This window comes from Anguilla anguilla, chromosome 9 (genome assembly GCF_013347855.1).
Source record: "Anguilla anguilla isolate fAngAng1 chromosome 9, fAngAng1.pri, whole genome shotgun sequence".
NCBI lineage: Eukaryota > Metazoa > Chordata > Actinopteri > Anguilliformes > Anguillidae > Anguilla > Anguilla anguilla.
Genome location: NC_049209.1, coordinates 31,411,228 through 31,436,334, shown reverse-complemented (window position 1 = coordinate 31,436,334; position 25,107 = coordinate 31,411,228). Strand labels below are relative to the sequence as shown.

At 43.9% G+C, this 25,107-nt stretch overlaps 1 protein-coding gene across 1 annotated transcript in view; it reads left to right on the top strand.

Annotated features, from left to right (window-relative positions):
- LOC118235877 (neurexin-1-beta-like) overlaps positions 1-25,107 on the top strand; it is a 220,471-nt gene that overhangs the window by 91,241 nt on the left and 104,123 nt on the right. Inside the window, exon 3 of the mRNA XM_035433742.1 lies at positions 17,832-18,013. Coding sequence (XP_035289633.1) covers positions 17,832-18,013 — 182 coding nt within the window. The remainder of the gene's footprint in view (positions 1-17,831; positions 18,014-25,107) is intronic.

The window sequence follows — 25,107 nt, the reverse complement described above, 5'->3', positions numbered from 1 at the left end:
TTATCAAAATGTTAAAAAAATACCGTTAAAAAACCTTGAGGAAAAAACAGGATTCACAGGCTTTTGGTTCAAAAGGAAAAGTGTCACTTTGTTATTTTCAAATAGAAAACAGTCCCCATATAGGCTAAGGCCGTCAACATAAAATGCAGAATCGACTTGACCTGCATTAGACCATGTAAACAAGACAAGAAAGGGTACCTTCACTAATTTGAATATCAGATAAAATATTCCCACTTCTTAAAAGAATAACAGTTTTTCCACTTGAAATTTAAGTGCAGTGTTTTACTGTATAAAAATGAATATAACATGGCTACAGCCCTGTTTTCTCTTTAAAGGCAAAGCACCATTTCTTGTGCTTGTAACAGACACGCCAGGGCGTTGTTGACGTAAATGGGCCATCACTTCATTTGCATACGGCGCGCGTGCCAAGCAGTGCTCGCACACAAGCGTTATTTCATCCACCACCGTTTCCCCATCACTACCGTTGATAAAAACCAATCAGCTATCAACTGCACATGCTGCAGCTTCACCTCTGCAAATATTTCCACTGGATTTTTTATTTAAATGAAACTGCGCTGTGACGTTTGTGTTCCTTATTTTGCAGCGTTGTTTGACATCAAATAGAAATGGCCAATATAACCTTTACCTGACAATTAAAAACACACACACACAAAGCTATGACTGCCTATTTCAAAAACATAGCTAGTTAGACAAGAGTATTTTTTTAAGCAAACAAGCCAAATGTACATGAACCAGACCATGGGTGGCGAGACAAACATTTCTTTCTTTTTTTTATTTTTTTTTTTACATGAATCATTTCATCCCTACTTGAAGCTGAGGGCCTGATTTGCTAAGATCTTTAGCGCACACAAACCCTTTTAGCGCACGCAAAACCAATAACATCACCTGTGATTGGTCATGGTATTTGTTTTGCACCAGTCACTGGTTGTGTTACTGGTTTTGCATGTGCTGAAGCTCTGAGTAAATCACGCCCCCGAATGTCTTGTAAGTCTCACTGCAGCTGGAAATCTGAATTTGCTCCTGCAGGCGGCTTCTCAGCGTGGGTTTGATCAGATAGAAATCGCTGCTGAGTTCCTACTGAGCCTACCAGCCTGCTGGAGGGAGCTTTGGGGCGATAACCATGATAAGTTTCTGTGCTTCTCAGAAAAATTCATATTTTGGAATTGTAAGAGCTGTTATTTAGGCTCTACCCCATAAATAAAGTTTGTTTTTTTGCCGTCCAGAATATCTGCAAGGCTTTAAATTTCTCTCTTGACTTTGACCAATGCTGTTGTCAACTACCGGCTAAAGCAAGCTCTGGTCCAGCTGCATATATATATGAGATGGCACGTCTATATTTGTAGCATACTCAAGCCTATGAATGCAGGTTTTGCCAGGGCTCAGAACCTTCTGGCAACAAGCCCTGGCCCCACTGATTAGGCGAGGTACGTACTGTACACTGAATTACTGCATGTAAGTGTTCAGGTGTATAAATGACCTAACAAGGGGGGACTGCAACCCTGGTCCTGGTTGTTGTTTTCACCTTAAAATCAGAAGCCAGTTCAGAGCCAAAGTAACCAGATTAAGTCAGTTAGGAGAGTAATCAACTGCTCTAATTGATTCATTAAATGCTGAATATCTTCGAAAACCAGCATAGCCTGTGGTTCTCCAGGATGAGGATTGCAGACCCCTGACCCAGCAGCTCTAATTAGCTGTCTGTTAATGCTGGGTGAGAGAGGTGAGTATGAGTGGATGTGCTCGAGCTGCAGTATGAAGAGACAGATTCATCAGAAGACTGTACATTTCCATTCTCTACTGTTGAACTTCTAGTGCTGAAAGCTAATTTCATCGGAGTCTATAGTATTGTGAAGTGAATGTCATTAAGTTACCAGTGTCAAGGTGCACTCTGGAAATGCATGCATAAATGAGGTTAATAACATTTCATATAGAAAGTGACATTTTGCTGTCATGTGCGCCTAAAACGAGCTGAAGCTTTTTTAAACATACTGGGGGGGAAATGATTTGCTGGGGGAATGGCTTTGTCCCGGGGTCAGCGGCTCATCTGTCTACATCTGGAGACTGAACATCTGGCCTGAGTGAAAATCATCCATAAATCAGTGCAGAAAAGGGAGGTGAAGTGACCTTGCTAACAGTATAGAAATGACTTCTGACTGCAAGCAACAGGCAAGGCTCAGTGTACCCCTCCCCACTGTAGAGCTGGATCTGAGGTGGCTCATTTACGTGCCATAATGTCACAGAGAATTCAGAATGTGCTTTGTGCATTGGTGCATAACTATATGCATCTAGCCTGATGATAGGTAGAAATAACACAGCCATAATAAATGATTAGTCGCCGTGTTTGTGTATCCGTTTGCATATTCTGTGTGTAAATAACTGTGCGTGAAATAGAGTGACCCCCATTAAAGACTGCAGACCCAGACTGGCTGATTCAGGACGTGTCTAATCCCTTTTCATTTTCCTGTAAGACTACAAATCGCGTGTCTGTCTTGGGTTTTATGGGACCCTGTCTCTTAGCATATGCTTGATTGCTTTGTGAAGAAATAATCACTGACATCTGAAAGTGCTTTTTCCTATCGGTGCTACGGACGTTTCACTAGGGTCACGGAATGCATTCGCCATGGCCCCAGCCATCCGTTTTAAAATGGCCGTCACTGAATTTACATTTATATGGGCTACCATGTTGTTTGGTCTGCCTGGGTCTATATATATATATATATATATATAAACAGAGCGGGAGTCCCGGTCACATCGGCAGACGTTTAGCCGCGGCGGTGACGGCTCCTCCCCCCGCTGTTTCAGCGTTGCCTCCGGAAGGTTCCGGAAGCGGTCCCGAACTCACAGATGTTGTGTTTCATTAGGACACGCCGGAGCCCGAAGCAGCAGAGTTTATATCCAGTGCAACGGCGAGGGGAGCCGCAAGACAAGTTTAAACGCCTTGTTCCTCCCCGCTTTCAGCGCTGATGGACTGTCTTGTCCAGCTGAACGAATGCACTGGGGTGCTGGAAGCTGCACTGCCTCACATTACGCTTTGCTTCGTAGAGCCAGTTATGCTGGCGGGTGCATGTACCTGCAGCTTATGTGCTCAAACAACATGTAGCTGTACAGGGGAATACTTTCAGTGCAATAATGTAGCTTATGCAGTTTGACCCGATGGTGCAAAATTAGCACATCTACTGGGATTTAAATTACAACCAGCTATTTGTCGGGGCCTCACTTCTTCCTGTATGAGTTGGATTTAGCCACTTGCTGAAATAACCAATGGTTTTTCTGTGTCATACATGGATAGCTATATTTAGTATAGTTTTCACATGTTCAAAGCGCAGGTCTCCTGTCTTCTTCATCTGGATTTAATTAAAATCATTAATTAATCTTTATTAATTAGGAATTTAAGGGTTTTTTTTAAATCTTCCATCTTAATATTTTGGAAGATAAAAAAAATTACAACAGACCATATTACAATAGACCGCAAGTGATTTTAAGGGGAAAAGGCCACCTGATTATAGGGTTCTATCTGCCATTTTAACAGTGCTGAGAAATTGAGCTTCTTGTCAGTTCATTGATTTTATAACTTAGAACTTCTGGGAATTACACCCCGATTTTGAGTTGTTTACATTTTTTAACAACACGTAATGAATGATAAATTCAGCATTTATTTGAATGTAACTCATTTTTGACAAAAAAAGTCACTTGGAAGTCTCATGTCACAACTTTCACATATGATGGCTTGGCAGCTCAGTCCACGGCTCGGTTTGCCGGATCTTTTAGAGTATGCTCAGAGGTTTTGTTGCTTTTATACAGTTCGTGACATCCTGTGTGGTTTTGAGTTCCAGTTATGATTAGCGTAATTGAGTATGTGCTCCTATGCAAGGGGTATTTTCTGAAAGGTGACAGCATATAATGATTTCCAGCCAGTTAAATGGGAGAGAAATAAATTTGAAATATTAATGCTGCCGGCAGAATGTCGAACACTGTGTGATTATGAAAAGCAGTAAGGCGACACCCTGACTGCATTAATATCTTATTTAGAAAAATGTTCTATATTAAACATGGTGCTTGGAGACATTTGCTTGGAGACATTTCTTTAAGGCAACAGCTACGAAACATTCAGACTTGAATGTATTAACTTAGGGATACATTAAAATGAAATTAAAGTTGGAAGAGATTTATAAAACAATTGGACAATTGTTGGGATTAAGTGGATTACATGTTAAAACTGATGTGTAATGATGTGACAAACCAACAGGTTTGTTTAGTGGTTGAGCGCCCAGGGATCAGCTCACAGAGAGAACTGAGAATAATTTATGATATTCAAATTAATATTACTATCAACATATCATAAATATACTGTTGTTATTGGCATAGTGATATTATCTTACTGAATGGCATGCTCACATTTCACTTTATGACGAAAAGCTTCATTAGGGGATTCATTATTTCTGGTCGGAACATAGTTTAAAGGCCTATTTTTGTACTTTCACAAAATGGCTGGTAAGCACATTGTTCAGGTTTCGTCATTTTTAGCAAACCTCATAAAGAGGTTATACTGTAAATGTGATATAAACCGGCAAATTTAGAATGTGAAAACATTTGGAATCCTCTTTGCCTCTCAATGCTTCAGGTTCGTCGTTTTGAGTGTTAGGGTCTGACATTTATGTTGACATTTAAACGAATTACGACATTTAAATAAACTGAGCAACAGTGTGGTTCACTAAGTACTTAACCTGACTTGCTTTGCTAAATTGCGAGTGAAAAAAGTGTACTCTTTGCTAAGACTTTGGTGAATTTAAGGTCCAAGAGATTTTCATGGCAGTACTTGTCTGAAACATGCTTATACAAAACAGATACACAATATAAATGAATGATGTAGTAGCAACAGCTTACAAGCTTGAAGCAGGTGTTTAAATTAATTCAGCTAAGCTGATTGTGTGCTTACTCAGTGTAAAGATACTTCATCTGTAGTTATTTTCCTGTTGCTTAATTGTATTTAATGCATTTGCATTAACTCTGTAACCTTACCTTAACACACTTCAGATTAACATTTTAATCACACTAAACAGATCAACAGCAATGAAGTTAAGACCAAGCTGTTGCTGATTTTATACTTAAAAAATGGAATATAACCCAGACCTGTGCTCAATCAACATGTGTCCTTAACCTTGACTGTTGATTAAATGCAGATAGGAATTATTCATAGTTCTGGAGTGTTCTGCAATCAAGAATTTAAATGAAAAAATTGACATTTGTTTGTAAGCCAAAGTTAAGGGTAAATGTTGATTGAATCCAGGCCCAGGCTATACTTGATGAGAGTAGGGGAGAGGAGAGAAGAGGAGAGGGTGTGGACACTACAACTTAAATTAATTTCTTTATATATCCATTTTATTATTTTTCTTTCCATCTTACTTAGTCATTTTTTTTACTGGAAATTAGTCAGTGGGCTTGTGGTGTTGCGGAACAGTCTGCGCTAACATATGTAGCAGTCTGAAGCATTCAGCCACACTGTCTCATGCAGATATTTCCACAGTGCATTCAGGGTAAAATTACCTATAGCCTTCACGGGGCAGTCATCCAAAGCCTGACTATCCAGCCCCACGCAGTTTCTTCCTGTGAATGAGTCATTTGTGCAATTTTATATTTATACTATGTAGTGTGTTTTTTTCCCATCACTCTCCTTTCCTGTTCCAGCAAAAATCTGAAAGTGACGTGACACATAAAGCATCACCCACACGTCACATGTCTGATAACGTGGAAGAACGTTTGTCTAAGACTGTCGGCATCCTCTATAGCTGTCGGATGCCATTTTGGGGGTTCTCCAAGCTCACTTCCAGGCCATGGAGGGAATGTTGATATCATTTCTGCCCTTATCTGACCGTGCAGCATCGTAACTGAGTGTGTGACATCATATCCTTTGAGCCACGGTGACATTATGGCTCCTTTTGTTCAGTTAGGCACAATATGGTTCCTTATGGTTCCTATTGTACAGTTATGCACAAGTAGCCCCAGAGAAGAAGACAGACCAGTGTGCAGTAGATTACTACATCGTTTTGGGTTTATTTGCACGTCTCTCTTTGTCACTTGCTTTTATAAACTCCACTGTGAAGCCTCGTAGCGCTTTAACGAGGCATTATTAGCCATCTGAAAAAGTGTTGTGTGACTCCGAGACAGCTGTATTTTTGTTTTGGGGGAGTTGAGCGGGGGAGTGTTGTTCTCTGTGGAGGATGACAGAAAAAAGGGAGGGATGTGGAAGCAATATGGAGGTGACAGCACAACTGAGAGCCTTGTCCGCTGCGGGCTGACTCATAAAAATAGCTGGCTCGGACAACCATTACTCCAGAAATCGCTTTTCTGGAATACGTGTCTGACAGAAGCGTGCTTTAGTGCTGTTTGCAATCCTTTTTCTTTTCTATTTTACTGTCATTTTGCTGTATCTTTTTTTTCACTGTCACAATAATGCTGTCCACGCTATTACACATTAGGTTTTTTCCCCCCACTTTTTTCATGAATTTCGATGGTTCTCCATTTGAAATGTCGCAGTGGGTGAAACAGGCAGGTGTCTTGTTTGTGAGTGTTTCAGCCTTGCAGGAGTCCAATTCAGAATTAACTGAAAAATAGTGAAAACATTACATGTTGGTACTGAGGTGGTGTCCTTGTTTTGGCTTGCAGGTTTGTGTGCACGTGTGTATGTGTAGCTTTGCGTGTGTCTGTGTGTGTGTGTGTGTGTGACGTGTATGTCCGTCTATGCATGTGTCCATCCATCAATCCATTATTTATACCCGCTTATCCTGGGTAGGGGGGCGGGGGATGGAGCCTATCCCAGGGTGCATTGGGCGAGAGGCAGGAATAGACCTGGACAGGCTGCCAATCTATCGCAGGGCACACACACCATTCACTCACACACTCATACCTATGGGCAATTTAGAGTCTAGTATGTGTCCATATGTAAAAAAAAAATTTTACTGTGTATTTTTATCTTGTATGTATCATACTTTTTTGTGAATTATGTTATTCATGTCACCTCACAGCTAGAAGGTGGATTAGATAATGGATGGATGGATGGATGAATGTTATTCATGTTTTCAAAAAGAAAACTATGCACAGGTGTGCAATGAATAAAGCCATACAGTGAAAAATAAATTGTAAAAAAAAAGACCAGCATAGTGTACAGGAGCATATTGAGAATTATGAAATATATTTTCATATTGAAATATTGTAAAAATGGAGTTGCTGTTTCAGCTCCAGCTCAATGGATTTGAGGTGAAAGATTGAAAGACAGTGAACAACAGTTTCATTCCATTTTCTATTAAGCTGTCTTAAGCAGTGAAGGAGAAGGTGGAAATTTTAGAGTTGCTCTCTGAGGAAACATTTTGGTAGTCATGTGCTCAGCCTGTGTGCAGGGTGGCTTCAGGACAGTCTAACTGAGAGCAGACTCAGAGAACCAGGGAGAAAGATAAGATTCCCACTGAGACCTCCAAACCGGTTTTGATACCGAGTCTGACTGTTTTTTTTAAAGGCCACAGACTTCCTAGTTTTTTGTATTCTTTTTTTTTCAGTTTTAAGGATCTCACATGAGTTTTTATATTTTATTTATAAATTTTTTTAAATATCATTTTACAGATCATGTGGCTGTTGCACAGATAGCGAGAACTGGAAAGGCAGGATTACTCTCCTGTGGTGAGGTCTGACAGACTGTGCCTGCCAGGGATGTAATCAGAATCATGATAATGATGGACATGATCTACTGATATTCTGATTGGCGCTTTCCTCGGTCCATGGTAAGATACTAACCAATAGTGAGTGATATCAGTTCCCTTCCCTGCAGGCTCTGAATAGCAGGAAAACTGATTCATATTTGTAATATACTTCTGCTAACAACAAGAACCGTGCACAGCATCTCCTCACAAACTGCTTTTGAATGAGGAACCAAATAAACATGATTTCTAAGCAGGTGAAGGTGGTGTTGTTAGTTACCAAATATAATCACATACAGCAAATATTCACCTTCAGGGCTTCTGATCAATGGTTGTTATTGAAGCAAGTAGCTTCTGGACAAATTGCTGTTTAATGGTTTAAACAATTATTCAATATCTGAGGAGAATACCTCTGTTCATGACCCGAGGTGTGCATTCACATACATTGACTTAATCTTGAATGCAATGAAGAAGATACAAAATTTTATTTAATTAAATTAACGGAGATTAATTGGGCGAGTGAAGTTCATCCGGCATTAACATTCAAGGGCAATTTTGCCCATATTTGCAGCATGTCATTATTTGGTCTTATTGTAGGACAAAGGCAACATACATTACAGATATATGAATCAATCAAAAAGTTCCAATGAAAAACATTTTCTGTTCAAACTGCTCTTCAGATAACTAAAATTTCAACAGATCTCCCATAATGCACTTCTTCTATCCAGCCAGAACCACACATTGCCATCTGGGAAAATTAGGCAGTGTGGAAAAGAAAATAGTGAGAAATGTCTTGTAAAACTGAAGGAAGTATTGATGCTGTCATAATGATGTGAATGGCTTAATACTTCCAGGGCTTACATGTGCCAAGAAATCCCATGTTGTTACCAACTGAAATCCCGCAGTGTCTGACTCAATGCCAAATTACAAAATGGAATGCTAATTCAAGTAAACAGGCATTTTTGTATCACTTTCATGATTTGTTTTTGTCTCACAGAGGTGTATAAAACATACCATTTACATTTTTTGACCAAAACACAAAACAAGAACAATTATGGAAAGCGGGAAATGTATTGTTATTGTTACTAATCTTTATACAGCACTGGTTACATTGGAGCGTTAGAGCATTAGATAAATATTTCAGCATCAACATTATTTTTGAACATCATTCGAGAGCAATGCTAAGGTAGATAGATAGGTGATACTTCAGTGTCCTTAAGAGGGTATTCTTTCCATCGTGCATGGACGACTTAACCAACAAAGAACTCACATAACCTTGACAAATGCGCATAGATGGTATTACTTTTATTGGCAGTTACGTGTATTTGTTGAAGTCAGACGAGGAACCGAGAAACGATAACTGCCGTGGCTTATTAACTGTGCAAATCAAATAACGATTATGTGGCATCTTTCATTCCGTGATCATTCCCAGCTCAGTTACGCTGAACTCTTCAGACACATCTCACCTAAGGCTGTCGCTTATTCTGCCCGTCACTGTCTCCGCATCCAGACTTTTTACTCTGCGTGAACACACTGGTGGCCTCGTCTTAATGACTGAAGATGACTTGTGGGTAAAACCAAATTGCACCATATGGTAGCTGAAGCTCTGGCTCGCAATAAGGCTCTAATTGTAGAGGTCGTTATGGGATTGCTAGGAGATCGAGGGGAGAGGGAGGGAGGGGTCTGAGAGATGTATGACATGTCTGCTAGCAGAGCGATTTGGTTTGGGGGCATTGGGATTGCATCCAGAAAAGGAAATCTCGGGAAACAGGCACCCACTTATCCTGTATTATTATTCTGCCTGATGCATTGAGGAAGTTGGCTTTCCCATAACTTTTCTATGATGTCACATGCACATGCATGCATGCAAACACACACACACACACACACACACATACGCACACTCATTATGAGGGTCTATACTATCAGGGATCTGCTATTCGCAGAGTGACTCTTTTACTTTCTAACCATTCCATTAACTGCTCTTAGTAGCACCCAAAAACAGCAGACTTGGTGGCCATTCAGAAACAGGTTTGTGTATGACAGCTTTGACGCATGATGGCCTATGGGGTGGAAGTAAGCTTACCTGTATGCATTTTGTACCTGTCTCTCATAGAGTTTTTCACACCAAACCTAACAAAACAATCAACAGACTGATACTGGGTAGAATTTGTATGCGTTACATGCTTTGAAGAGATTGGGCACTGATTGATGCCGAGGCAAAGCCGCTCGGCTTTTTGACTGCGGTCTTGTTAAAAGGTGTCATCTGCAAATGGTGGCCTTTATTTAACGGGTGCCTGTTAATTGTGCAACCCAATCAAAATCAGGTTGAGGACCATTATCAAACAAACAGTTTCCTGCTTACCCTTCGTTCTGTTTCCAATGCAGTGCGGTCACGGAGAGGGTAACGTTCGACCAGACCGCTGCGTGCACTCGGTGTTCTGGGGTGCAATCAGCACCTTGCAGAAAAAGCACATCCAAGTGGCACTTCTGTGTCCTCACGTATGCACGTACACACAAGTGTGGAAAATCACACCACTTCTCTCTTTTCCCTTGATTAGTGCAGTTGCCAACTGTTAAACCGTCTCTCAGAATAGGATAGTCAGGACTCCTTGCACACAAACACCAGGTCCTGCATTCTGTGTGTTGTTTTTTTTTTTAATCCGTCTTGTTTTTTTGTTTTTTTAACTTTTTGATATTGCTCTCTCAGACATTGAGCAGCGCACTCGCCTTGTTGTTTTTTATTTATTTCTGTGAATAATTTGAGAAAGCGTCCGAGGTTATTCCTCCCTCTGGGGAGAAACGCTGTCCGGACATCGACACGGGTGTGGGCGTGTCGCACTCTGGTTATAAACACGAGCGCAGATCAGAGTGGAAATTCACCCGAGGGGGGGAAAAGAGAAAAGAGAAGACAGAACTAACCGCGTATCTGCAGGATAAAGAAAAAAAAGATCTGTGACACTATGAAATCACTCGTGATTATCTCTAAAAAATCAGTCTCCATTCAAAAAAGAATGAAAATACAATATACGGTTAGTGCTTCGATATGGAGAGGAAATGAAAAGAGGAACAACAAATCAATATCCTTTCTCTGCTCTTGGCAGTTTGGATTATTTTTGTCTTTTTTCTGGCAATGATAGAAACAAATGATCTTTAAAAAAAACAAATATATATATATATATATATATAAAGAAATGAATATTCTCCTGACCAGTATAAAAAACGATACGTGCAGGCGAGCAGACGTCTGGGTGTGTGTTCCGGGAAAAATCGATGGCCACCCCCTCCAGGGCAGCCATGTCGGTGCTTTTGCAGTTGTTCTGCATTTCAGCTGCTGGGCAAAGTGGACAAGAGAGCTTGACGGGTGACCGGAAGGTTCTACGTTCAAGGTGGCGCCCTGAAGCTGTATTCTCTTTTAGCAGGGTGCCTGAACTGAATATCATCAGTAAATAGTCAGCTTCAACTTCAATTTTATTTTGTTGAACTGAATCTTTCCTTGTTGTTCATTCATTTTTCAGGAGAGGGCAGGTCTGTGAGCTTTGAACTTCAGGAGAGGGCAGGTCTGTGAGCTTTGAACTTCAGGAGAGGGCAGGTCTGTGAGTTTTGAACTTCAGGAGAGGGCAGGTCTGTGAGCTTTGAACTTCAGGAGAGGGCAGGTCTGTGAGCTTTGAACTTCAGGAGAGGGCAGGTCTGTGAGCTTTGAACTTCAGGAGAGGGCAGGTCTGTGAGCTTTGAACTTCAGGAGAGGGCAGGTCTGTGAGCTTTGAACTTCAGGAGAGGGCAGGTCTGTGAGCTTTGAGCTTCAGGAGAGGGCAGGTCTGTGAGCTTTGAACTTCAGGAGAGGGCAGGTCTGTGACCTTTGAACTTCAGGAGAGGGCAGGTCTGTGAGCTTTCCGTGTTTCGGGTGAATGCAGCGGTTAGCTATGTGGTCCACACCAGGGGTGCCCAAATCCGGGCCCGGGACCAGCAGTACGGCTGCTTTTCTTTCCTCTCCTCCAATCAGGGACTGATTTAAACACGAGACGCCGAACGAGTTTAATCTCTGGCCAATCGATGCCATTATTGGACTATGGACTGTGGACTGTGAGAAAGAAGAGAAGACCAGTACCACAGTACTGCTGACCTTGAGGGCCAAATTTGAGTATCACTGGTCTACACATAAAGGATGTTCCGTATTAGCTGTGCTAGTGGCTCGTTTGTAAAGTCTCTGTGATAGCAATCAGTGATTAACTTTAATGAACTGGTTATTGTTCTATAGGTACTGTATGTATGTTATCCACATGCTTATTTAAAGAGTGAAATGGCTAAAGTGGTTAAATCTGATTTGATACAGAACTTTTTAATGACTTGGTTCATGTTTTATTTTTTTTAAGCACGTGCCGAGGCACTCTAAACAAAATTATAACAACATGACAGTATCCTCGCAGAACAACATTACAGCTGTTTGTCCAAGCTGGTGTTAATTGCACCTCCTGCGTGCTAGCGTCTGTGTGAATGCCCGTTTCATTTGTTTATTTGTGGTGCATCGCCTGCCAGCGAAGGTGAGCCATCAGCTGAAGGGGAAGGGCCTCATCTGTCTGTAATCTGTTATGTGTTGCATCTTCCTCTGACTCGTGTTGATGTTTAACTTCATGCGTCAAAGCTGTCATACACTGCAATTCATTTGTACTGTAACTTTCTTTAAAAACTGTGGTGAAACTGTAATGTGGTTTGATTGGCCGATCTGGTGCGTAGCACAGGGATACTCGAATATGGCCCTCGGGGCCAGTAGTACTGCTGGTTTTCTTTTCTGCCTGATAGTTAATTGATCAATTAATGCCACTGGCCAAAGATTTAACTCACCTGGTGTCTCCTGTTTAAATCAGTCCCTGATTACAGGGGAAGAATGAAGCGGCACTACTGGCCCCGAGGGCCAGATTTTAGGATTCCCAGTTTCTAAGGCAGAGTACTTAGACCTGCCAACTGTACAGAGATGTCTGCTGGTTTACACAGCTGTAAATTGTTTAGCTACTTTCACTTTCAGTGTCAGATGAGCATCAGATTATCTTCCCACAGACCTCAGCCACAGTTTGTCTTAGGAAATAAAAATCCAACAGAACCTAGCCGCAGTTTGGGCTTGTCTTAGAAAATAGAAGTTCTACAGAACCAACTGAATAGAATTAAGTGAAGAGAGCAAAGGGGAAAAACACTTAGTCGAACAATACTTTTTTATAAGCAATTAAATACATTGATAATCGAAGAATTAATCTTCAAATTGTCAGAATGTAATGCACTTAATATCATAGTGTTTCTTTTCATTGGCTCTTTGTTGACAATATAACAATTCAAATATGATTCTTTTGTTTGCAAAGGGTCATTAAGTGTAGCTGATTTAAGAATACTGTTGACACAGTCAACAAACAGACTGTAACGAGGTTGGAAATTGTGGAACCTTGTTATGGTCTGTAAAATTAAATTTGAGAGGTGCCCTTGCATGACTTCATATGACAGTCATCAATGTTGGATGCCTGTCACATGCCTGCGGTGGACCAATCACGTCTGTCCTCGAGCATGTGGCCGCTGTTGCCTCCGTCCAGATTGTTATTTAGTCTAGCAGGTGCAAAAGATGCCTCTTTTAATAGAAGCAGGGCCAGGGGGAGGTCGCAAAGGCCAGAGCCCTGTTTTTGGCTTTTCTGTTCAGGATTGATTAGTTCTCGCATGAATGAGCCTCGCTGGTGGCTTGAAGGGACAGAACGCATCATCTGCATCTCTGCGCAGTGCAATTTAGCATTCCTTCTAAAACGTCTCTGGAGGAGAGACAGACAGACAGCACGATCCATTTAGATTATTGCAGCCTTTAGCATTTCTTTGTTTGCTAATTCATCAGAGTTTTCATTCCGCAGCCTGTGTCTGGGGGAAGCGATTCTCTTTGTTGATGTCAACTGTCAGTGCAGAAAAGAATAAAACATGGCGAAGGAAAAAACATCATGCTGCTTCTCGGTCTCTGCCTTTCTGTGTCTCTTTCGATTTTTCCCTTTTCTCTTACCAGCTGAACTTCTTTAATATTTGGCTGACAACATACTTGGAGCTTTTAAATAATAAATAGCGTAAATACATTATAATAATGAAGTATCATTACCTGAGGTACGCGCATCGTTATTTACTTGGCAGAAAATGCAGTGCAGAGATACTACGCGAGAAGCCTTAAAATGCACCACTGAAGTGTCATCGCCATCTTCCCTCCGGAGCTGTTTGAACACGCTCTCCGCCTCCTTTTAAAGCTCCTGCGGCTCCATGCTGTGATAAATGTAGTTAGCATGAAATAGCGTAGAAACAGAGAGGAACTGCACAACCAGGTGGAAAGCAGGGCTTCAGCAAGGAAGGCGGGGGCTGTGTGAGGGTGAGGGGGGGATTAGAGGTGTTTCAGCTTGAGTCCGGTCTGTTGTTGTACGCTGTGGTTTTTCCCACAATGCATGTCTCCAGCGCAGGAAAAAGGCTGCGACATTTGGATTAGTCGCACAATGCCCTGCTTGTGGCTACGTTTCAGCAGCACAATGTGGTACACTCTTACACCTCACCCTAGAGCCCTGCCTCTGAGAGGCTACAGTTCCTACGCCATTCTCCCCACCGATTCTGGCCTGTTAGTGGATCACCGCTCTGTTAGTGAATCACCGCTCTGTTAGTGAATCGCCGCTCTGTTAGTGAATCACCACTCTGCTAGTGAATCGCCGCTCTGTTAGTGAATCACCACTCTGTTAGTGAATCACCACTGTTAGTGAATCACCACTCTGTTAGTGAATCACCACTCTGTTAGTGAATCTCCGCTCTGTTAGTGAATCACCACTCTGTTAGTGAATCACCACTCTGTTAGTGAATCGCTGCTCTGCTAGTGAATCGCCGCTCTGTTAGTGAATCACCACTCTGTTACTGAATCGCCACTCTGTTAGTGAATCGCCACTCTGTTAGTGAATCGCCACTCTGTTAGTGAATCGCCACTCTGTTAGTGAATCACCACTCTGTTAGTGAATCGCCACTCTGTTAGTGAATCACCACTCTGTTAGTGAATCACCACTCTGTTAGTGAATCGCCACTCTGTTAGTGAATCACCACTCTGTTAGTGAATCGCCACTCTGTTAGTGAATCGCCACTCTGTTAGTGAATCGCCACTCTGTTAGTGAATCACCACTCTGTTAGTGAATCACCACTCTGTTAGTGAATCGCCGCTCTGTTAGTGAATCGCCACTCTGTTAGTGAATCACCACTCTGTTAGTGAATCGCCACTCTGTTAGTGAATCACCACTCTGTTAGTGAATCACCGCTCTGTTAGTGAATCGCCACTCTGTTAGTGAATCGCCGCTCTGTTAGTGAATCACCACTCTGTTACTGAATCACCACTCTGTTAGTGAATCACCGCTCTGTTAGTGAATCGCCGCTCTGTTAGTGAATCACCACTCTGCTAGTGAATCGCTGCTCTGTTAGTGAATCTCCGCTCTGTTAGTGAATCACCACTCTGTTACTGAATCGCCACTCTGTTACTGAATCACCACTCTGTTAGTGAATCGCCGCTCTGTTAGTGAATCGCCGCTCTGCTAGTGAATCGCCGCTCTGCTAGTGAATCGCCGCTCTGTTAGTGAATCGCCACTCTGTTACTGAATCGCCACTCTGTTAGTGAATCGCCACTCTGCTAGTGAATCGCTGCTCTGTTAGTGAATCACCACTCTGCTAGTGAATCACCACTCTGCTAGTGAATCACCACTCTGTTAGTGAATCGCTGCTCTGTTAGTGAATCACCACTCTGCTAGTGAATCACCACTCTGTTAGTGAATCGCTGCTCTGTTAGTGAATCGCCGCTCTGTTAGTGAATCACCACTCTGCTAGTGAATCGCTGCTCTGTTAGTGAATCACCACTCTGCTAGTGAATCACCACTCTGTTAGTGAATCACCACTCTGCTAGTGAATCACCACTCTGCTAGTGAATCGCTGCTCTGTTAGTGAATCGCTGCTCTGTTAGTGAATCACCACTCTGCTAGTGAATCACCACTCTGTTACTGAATCACCACTCTGTTAGTGAATCACCACTCTGTTAGTGAATCGCTGCTCTGTTAGTGAATCGCCGCTCTGCTAGTGAATCGCTGCTCTGTTAGTGAATCGCCACTCTGCTAGTGAATCACCACTCTGCTAGTGAATCGCTGCTCTGTTAGTGAATCGCTGCTCTGTTAGTGAATCACCACTCTGCTAGTGAATCGCTGCTCTGTTACTGAATCGCCACTCTGCTAGTGAATCACCACTCTGTTACTGAATCACCACTCTGTTAGTGAATCACCACTCTGTTACTGAATCACCACTCTGTTAGTGAATCACCACTCTGCTAGTGAATCGCTGCTCTGTTAGTGAATCACCACTCTGCTAGTGAATCACCACTCTGCTAGTGAATCGCTGCTCTGTTAGTGAATCGCTGCTCTGTTAGTGAATCACCACTCTGCTAGTGAATCGCTGCTCTGTTACTGAATCGCCACTCTGCTAGTGAATCACCACTCTGTTACTGAATCACCACTCTGTTAGTGAATCACCACTCTGTTACTGAATCACCACTCTGTTAGTGAATCACCACTCTGTTACTGAATCACCACTCTGTTAGTGAATCGCCGCTCTGTTAGTGAATCGCCGCTCTGTTAGTGAATCGCCACTCTGTTAGTGAATCACCACTCTGTTACTGAATCACCACTCTGTTAGTGAATCACCGCTCTGTTAGTGAATCACCACTCTGTTAGTGAATCGCCGCTCTGTTAGTGAATCGCCGCTCTGTTAGTGAATCGCCACTCTGTTAGTGAATCACCACTCTGTTACTGAATCACCACTCTGTTAGTGAATCACCACTCTGCTAGTGAATCGCTGCTCTGTTAGTGAATCGCTGCTCTGTGGGCTGCCGGCTGCAATTCTGGGCCTGATCTCCGGTTCGTTCCAGTTCGGTTCGGTTTCGCGCTTCGCGGCGCTCCTCTGGCACAGTGGCAGAACCTGGCGCCGGCGCCCCGGGGGCTGGCAGTCGGACAGGAACAGATCGACCCGGATCCGGCCGAGCCCGGGAGAGAGGCTCATGAGTAAAGAGGGGGAACGGCAGCCAATCAGATGGCGGGGTGGTTGAAGTGTGGGATGTGTGCCTGAATGTGTGAGCGTGTTGGGATGCCTCTGTGTGTGTGTGTGTTTGTGTGTGTGCGCGCGTGCACTTGTATACCTTTGTATGTGTGTGTTATTTGTGTTGTATGTGTATCAGTGATTGCGTATGTGTGTGTGTACGTGCGCGTATATGTCCCTGTAAATAAGCAGTTGCTCCACCGGGCTGTTTGAGCAGGCAGATGTGTTTGCGAGGCCAGGCTCTGCAGCGCTAACAGAGCTGTGCAAACGTAGAGAGGAGAGGAAGCAGAAACCTCCCTCTCGCTCTGCGCGGATATGGAGCTCTTCCCTTAAAGCAAACTACCCACTGAGCGCATCGCAAAGTTTAATGTGTGTGTTTTAAAATAGCATGGCCTCGTGCAGCTGCTGGTTCTAGCAGTGCACCTGCACAGTGTAAACAGCCACAATCAGACTCTGGGTTTGGGGCTGCTGGTAAGCCACCAATCTGTGGCCGGAGCGTTACATTGCATTCATTAATCAGAGGCTGTCATCTAGTGTGACTCTGCATTGTAGGAGAAAAATTTGTGCATTTCTCTGATTATTACACAGGACAGTGCCAGACCTCGCTAACAATATTCAATGCTCAGCGGGTGTAGATGCAAAATCAGTGAAGCACTAGGGTTGCCAGATTTGGAATTTGTCCGAACCGGTCACCATTCATACACATAGGGCAGCTTAAAGCTTGATTGCAGAACTAGCAGTCGAACTTCTATCAATTATTCAGACCAGTCATTTATATTGTCCAGTTGGGACCACAAACTGGACCTGTACAATTAATTTGAAGACCAGACATTTTGGTCCAAAACCAGTCATCTGGCACCCCAGTGAGACACTGGCACATACATGTTAACTATGCTAACCAATCAAAATTCAAAGTCTGAACAGATGACATCACTGGAAGACCTGTTGCACAGTTGGATGATTCTTTTCATTGACAACCCCTGTCCTTCTCTCCCTCTCTCTGGATGCTTGCAGCTGGGACCACGTATATTTTCGGGAGAGGAGGAGCCCTCATCACCTACACCTGGCCCCCCAACGACCGGCCGAGCACAAGGGCGGACCGGCTGGCGGTGGGGTTCAGCACACAGCTGAGAGAGGCCATTCTGGTGCGGGTGGAGAGCGCCACGGGGCTGGGAGACTACCTGGAGCTGCACATAGTAAGGACCGGGCATGGCGGGGCGTGGGCAGGGTCCGGGGAAGGGGCGGGGCGGGGCGGGGCTTGGGCAGGGACAGATTTTATTGGGGGGGAGGGGTCCATGTAAGGGGCGGGGCTTGGGCGGGGGCAGGGATGGTAATGGTGTGCGGTTAAGGAAGGAGGGTGGCATTAATAATGAGGGGCATGGGCGAGAGGGGAGGCAGGGTTAGGGTTGGAGGTACACCTGACTACGGGGGGAAGGGGCGGGCTTGTGGGTGACATGGTGGGCGGGGTGATGGGGCCCGAGATGAAGGCCTGTGCGCGGTTTGAGACGGGGGGGTGGGGTTGATGATGAGGGCGGTTCTGAGAGAAAAGCAGGCTAAGCAGCTGAAGATACAGCTGAGCTGTACTGTACGCATTGCAGATTGTGTGGGTCTCATACGGTTACACTGCCGACTGAAAAAGCCTCATATAACACACGACCTATGCCTCTTAACTTACGGTTGTGTAACTGAAGCGCAGACTCCTCGAAACGGCACCATTTCAATGAATTATTGATTCAGAGTGAACCGGCGACCGTGTGTCACACAGTCAGTTTGCACTGCAGTAAAACTGCTCCCGCCCCCGCCGCTCTCTATAAAAAAGGAATACCTTCCAGGTGCTCCTCCCAGATGGACGCTTTGCATGTTTTTTTGGGGTTTTTAAAAAAAAATGGCATCTTGTCAGAGGTGTCAGCCATGATTGGCCTCTCAGCTGGAGGCAGGACTCGATCACAGCGCTCTCGTTCGCTTTGGTGGGGTTTCCTTCCGCCCCTTGCTTGCACCCCCCCCCCCCCCACCTCACTTTTATTCCACACGTTCAGCTCCTCCTCCACCCTCACTTCTGCTCACGTTTGGCCTCCAGTGGCCCGCCCCATCTCTGGAACATTCACCATAGAACTCAATTAATCTGGCAGTGTATACCACCCCTTCTTTAGGAGAACATCCACCGTCCACACTCCCGATGCCACTCCTGGCTCCGTCCTGTCAAGGCGGAGGGTTGTGCTGTTGTCACAACTGTAGGATTCTGGCCCACCATTAGTGGCTCAAGCACAACAAAGACCAAGGGACCAAAACAGCCTGTTTCACCCCTTTGCACACAGTTGCGCTGGAACCAGGCTGGCTCATTATACCTTTTTTAACACAGTAGAACTAGAACCAGACTAATTCATTACATAGCTTTCTAATCATAATGCTGTAAGCAGAGTTTAATAAGATAGCCAGGTTCGTGCTCTTCAGTTGGAAAAGGGGCATTTTAGGCCTTTTTAAACTACTAGACGCATTCAGTCGTGAAGCACAATTAGATTCGATTTGCTCACGCACACACACATACGCGCGAATCGTCGACGTAATTGGCTTTCAGCTTGGGCTGCTTTCTCTTTATTGAATTCCAGAATTAAAAAGCCTGACGAATAACGCAATAATTGAAGTGCTGTGAATTGGCTGCCGCTCTGTAATGTCAAGTGTGTGAAGGTGAGTAAATCTCGCCATTCAAACGGTCGTGACATTCATTCACCTTATAGATGGCGGTGTGCTGTCTGGCCCTGAGTCTGCTGTGCAGTAATGGGAAAAGCTTTTTCTCTCTTTCTGTCTGTCTCTCTTCTCTCTCTCCCTCTTTTTCTTTCTCTCTTTCGGTCTCTCCTCTCTCTCTCTCTCTTTCTGTCTGTCTCTCTTCTCTCTCCCTCTTTTTCTCTCTCTCTCTCTCTGTCTTTTGGTCTCTCCTCTCTCTCTCTCTTTCTGTCTGTCTCTCTCTCTATCTCTCTCTCTCTCTTTCTCTACTTGTCAACAGGCTCTCAATAGCAAAGGTGACACAAAATCGTTCTCTTCTCTCACAGTTCTCATCATTATGAGAGTGAAGGTTATTGACAAATAAGATTTACTTTCTCAGTTATATTGTCCCTCTGCGTGTTGTTAACATATATATGTATAATTTGAAGGCTGAAAGTAATTCAGTCACTGCATATGTACAGTTTTAACAGTAATGAGAATAAAAATGATGGATTTAATTTCATGCAGCACCTTCAGATAGCCTCAGAAGACTTGTGCATGTTTATAAAATATACTGAAGGGTGAACAGTATTGGACAAGATTGCGTTAAAAGTAGTACCGTAAAATATCTTTAAGGAAAACAGATTTAAAAACTAATGGGGAAAACTAATGGGGGAAAACCAGGGGAACTGGTTGTGCTATGTGCTATTTTGCTTCACATGTTCAACCACCAAGCACAGCAAATGAAGCTAATAGCAATTACATGTGTGAATGCTGTAAGCATGCTAATGGACCTTCGGGAGTGATATTTGCATAGTATTTGGATATAAAGTTAAAAAAGTGCAGTACTAATGTGTTTTGCGAGCCAATTAATCATGACTTGCTGTCATAACATGTCAGGGACCGTGTTATTAATGATTAACTGTAGTGCTGCTTGAATATAAGCAGATTTGTAATCGTGCATAAATGCATGGGCAGTAAATTGTTTACCCACATCTGTTTTCATCGCATAAATGTTTTGCACCTGGGCCGTGAAAAATGCCATGAGGATTGTGAGCTCCTCAAACTCTTGTCTTGCCTGTCTTCTGGTGTCCAACCAAACTTCCTTCAAACTTCTCGTGCTGCTGCGTTTGAAATGGGATTTCCTGATCTTCCAGCACTCTGCATAGCACTGTGCCTGTTTTAAATGGCTAACAGGCCAAGTCGAACCAATGTTCATAGGTCCCCCTGATCAACCTTCCAATGATACCGTCTTTCAGACGAGAAGTCAAACGTGTTCATTAAATGCCTCAGCCTTAGCGTTAAGGACAGCTGATTTGTTCATATTTCCAACCTGTCTCAGTCTAGCAGTTTTGCGTATCATCATAGGTTAACAGAGAAATAAATCCCACTTCCTCCACTGCAGCTGGTGTGTGGTAAGCATCTTGGCACAAAATGGCTGCCATGTATCACCCAGTTGGGTGCTACACATTGGTGGTGGGTGAGGTGAGTTCTCGCACATGAAAGGTGCTACGTTATCGCGATCCGCTACCATCCGTCACTGTCCCTCTCCAGTCACACCCGAGGGGAATTACGTAATTTTGTCCCACTCATTACCTGTATGCAAATCGGCCTCCCCTCTCTCCAATCCTGAGGGGGCAGAACATTACACCATCAGAAATTCTGTTTCATTACATTTATCACACCTTTGCCTAATGCTGATTAGTTTCTCACATCACATTAAGCAAACGGCGGCGGATCTGTCCCATAATGCCGTGGCACTGTTGAATATTACATCGCCGTCATTCATCTTCCAACTGCCACCCCCACCTCTGTGTGAGAGAGAGACAGAGAGGGGAGAGAAAACCTTTAATATGTCAGTCCTGACATTTTACATGAGCCCAGAGAGATAAAAGCTTCAGCTGAGCAGAATGCCTAAAAATCCTCAAGTCTTTTAACTAAAGAGCCTGGAACACCCACTATCCTAATACAGCGCCCTCTGCCTATGAGAGAGTGTTACTGCAGCTCAACAGCAAGCCTTTACTCACTGCAGGTGGGAGTCTGCTTCATGTCCCTCACTGGTCGTTTGCTCTGCAACGTGTTTGCTGAAGAGGCTCGGGTTCCGCCTCACCGGGTGTAACAGCAGTTCTCATTTCTCATGCCAGGACTCAAACCAATAAGCTGCCCTTAAAGCTACACTTCATCAGCAGATGTGTACACTTACACAGTTTTTATTTTTTTATTTTTGTAACTGTCTATCTCCATGCATTGAAAAGCGAAGTATTCATGTACGGCGTACATAAAAGGCATGCATTTGGTTTATGGAAATGCTCGGTGTTTCGTCTCTGTTACAGAAAGGCCAGAGCTGGAGAGGATCACTTTCCAGAGCTGCACAATGCCTCCCTGTTCCCTTTCAGAGCATTAATACACCACCGTAACTCTTATCTTTCCTTGTCATAAAAGCCAGGCCTTTTGTGCGCTCCTCTTGAAGGGGGGGGGGGGGGGGATTTGTGCGAGAGCCGCTAATTATGAGCAGCCAAACGTAATCCGATCAGTCATGATTATGGCAACTAGGACAAAATTACTGGTTGGGGAAGACCAGCTTTGTGCTGTGTTGATCTCCGCTTTGATGTCAAAAGATTATGTAGATGGGGAGAGTGGAGTAGATAAAGACACGGAGAACATATCTCTCCATCCTAACACCGTCAACATCTAAATAGAGCTCTGTTCGCATTTCCCCTGCTTTCGACGCTATGGTTGTTATTGTAATTAGATGGCATATGAATCCATCCATTATCTGTACCCGCTTATCCTGGGCGTGGGGGGTGCTGGAGCCTATCCCAGCGTGCATTGGGCAAGAGGCAAGAGTACACGCTGGACAGGCCGCCAATCTATCGCAGGGCACACACACCATTCACTCACACACTCATACCTATGGGAAATTTAGCGTCTCCAATCGGCCTACCTGCATGTCTTTGGACTGTGGGAGTAAACCGGAGTACCCGGAGGAAACCCACACAGACATGGGAGAACATGCAAACTCCACACAGAAAAGTCCAAAGTCGAGATTGCTGTGAGGCAGGGCTGATCATTCCCCTATGATATACAATGCACATGACACTGTGTCCAGTCCAGTCCTGGGACCTCATGTATAGAATGGACTTACAATCAATTTTGATCTTAAGTATGACTTATGCAGAAAACCACGTATGAGTAGTTATTTATAAAACCTTACTTTGACGTGGAAATGATCTTATCTCTACGCAAATTCTAGCCTTGACATAAGTGATTTTCCTGCTGGTTATGTAGGGGTATTGCAGTTTGGGACGCATATGCGTCCAAGCCTGTGGTGAACTTTGCATTAGGTTTATGAACAATTTGATAGGAATTATCCATTAAAGGTGTGAGGAATTAATTGCCAGACGCAAGGTGTTTTGAATTAAAAACAGGATGCGATGTTCTATAAATGGTGTGTCAAATTAGAAAACAGTAACCATGGCTGTTCTTGCGTTATTGGAAGACATTGAAAACCGTGCTTTTAGAAGGGAGAGAGTTTTCAGAGACCGGAATGACTTTTTTGCACATGATGATCTTCCAAAAAGTTTGCTTTTCTCTTTTGGTCCATGGTTATTCCTGACTAAACCCTCATTTGTGCTAGCATTATGTAAGGTGGAATCTCTGATTGTAAGGCACGTTCAGGTGCCGTTAAGTTCATTTGAGATTTATAGATCACAGGTGCGTAAGTTACAAATGGGATTCTTAGAACCTGTGTAAACAAGGTTTTTTACGCTCAGTATCTTTTATGAATCGAACGTAGGCACACCGTCGGAAATGATCTTAAGACTAAGTTCACGTATAAATCTAAGAACATTTTTATAAATGAGGCCCCTGGGTTGTAATTTGTTTCCTCTGCTGATTACATAGGCGAACCATCCTCTTCAGCATTCAAAGCAGGCGGTGTATTTCTCAGTACAAGCACGCGCGGGGCGATAATTAATACCCTGACACGGGCTGAGGGTTGTTCGGACGGCGGGTAGCCCCGCCCGGTCCCCCTTGGAGCTGAGCCGCCAGGACTGGGCCGCCGACCTCCCCGTGCCCCCTCCGGACACGGGGGCACCCGGATGGATTAATGGGGGTTAATGCCCGACAGGCTCGGCCAGCCCGAGGCCCTCCAGCAAGCTGTGTCTGCGCGGGCTAAAAACACAGCGCGGGACGGGAATCGGACACGGACACAAACCCTGTTTGTTGGCTTGAGTCAGTAGAAGAGGGACCTGTCCGGAGTTCCCATCATGCATTCCTGATGGGTGGCCTGGCAGGGAGAATTCATGCTAGGCTTCCTCCGAAGACAGTGGGTCTCTCCCCAGGACCTCTCAGCCTAGGTCAGGGGTGTCCAATCTTATCCAAAATGGGCCGGTGTGGGTGCACGTTTTTGTTCTAGTCCAGCACTAAGACACATGATTCTACTTATCAATTGAAGAGTCATTAATTAACTGGCTGAATCAGGTGTCGTAGCACTGGGCTAACACAAAACATGCACCCACGCGGGCCCTTTTCCATTAAAATTTGACACCCGTAGGGAGAACAGAGATTCTATATTTTAAAAATATGACTTGAGAATCTCATGAAAAAATATAAAAGACACCTGAGTACTGTTTTCCTTGCAATGGGTCGTGCACACACACACACGTAAAGTACAGAAAACAGGGGTGGCAAGACTTTCCACACTTACTTTTTAGAGACATACAATTATTACTTTCTAAACAAATTATTTTTCTCTTAGCAATTGTGTGAGGGCAACATAATATGATTTCCACATTTTTTAAAACAAACTGCCATTGTAAACTCTATCCATTCAAGCTTGATATATCTATATGTGTACTCAGAGTAAGATGATGTACATGTATATTACATTATGCAAATTATAAATTATACAGTGTGTTCCCTGAAAGGTCAAATTCAAATTCTAAAATAAAGAAACCTTATAGGGTGTGTTTGCGAACATCTCCCTTTTGGTTTTAAGGAAAGCAGCAATTACAGGTTCTTTGATAAAGGCCAGATCCATTTCTCTCCGAGGCTATAAAGGGATTCTTTTTCCAAATCCGCAGAGACCAACAGCACAGTGCATTCCAAGGTCATGTAGCATACTGGAAATCCACATCTTCACTGTCCAATCATCGAGCTGGAGCAGATGTCACCTGACTCAAACAGGAAGCAAAGTCAGTTCAGGTCAAAAAACCGGCAACAATGGAATTTTTAGAAGCCTTGAAAGGGAGTGCAGTTAAAATGCTCTCCTTCATTCAGGCCTGACATTGGGATGACTGAAGCTGTGTTCCCCATGCCACAGAGTTCAGAGGAGAGTAGCTCTGCGGATGAGAGCCAAGAGCATCACTGTTCTGAACCTGGGCTCTGAACCACTCTCTCTCTCCCTCTCTCTCTCTCTCTCTCTCTCTCTCTCTCGTGCAAAGCGCGGCGGTTCCTGCTGCAGTCGGTAGGCTTTGTCTCTGATAGTCCAGGCGGAGTGAGCTGCTGCTGTGGCTCCAGTGGCGCCGGCGCTACCTCACACCGCCCTGCTACTCGTTTCATTTAACAAAGGAGTGCCCTCTCCTCCGCG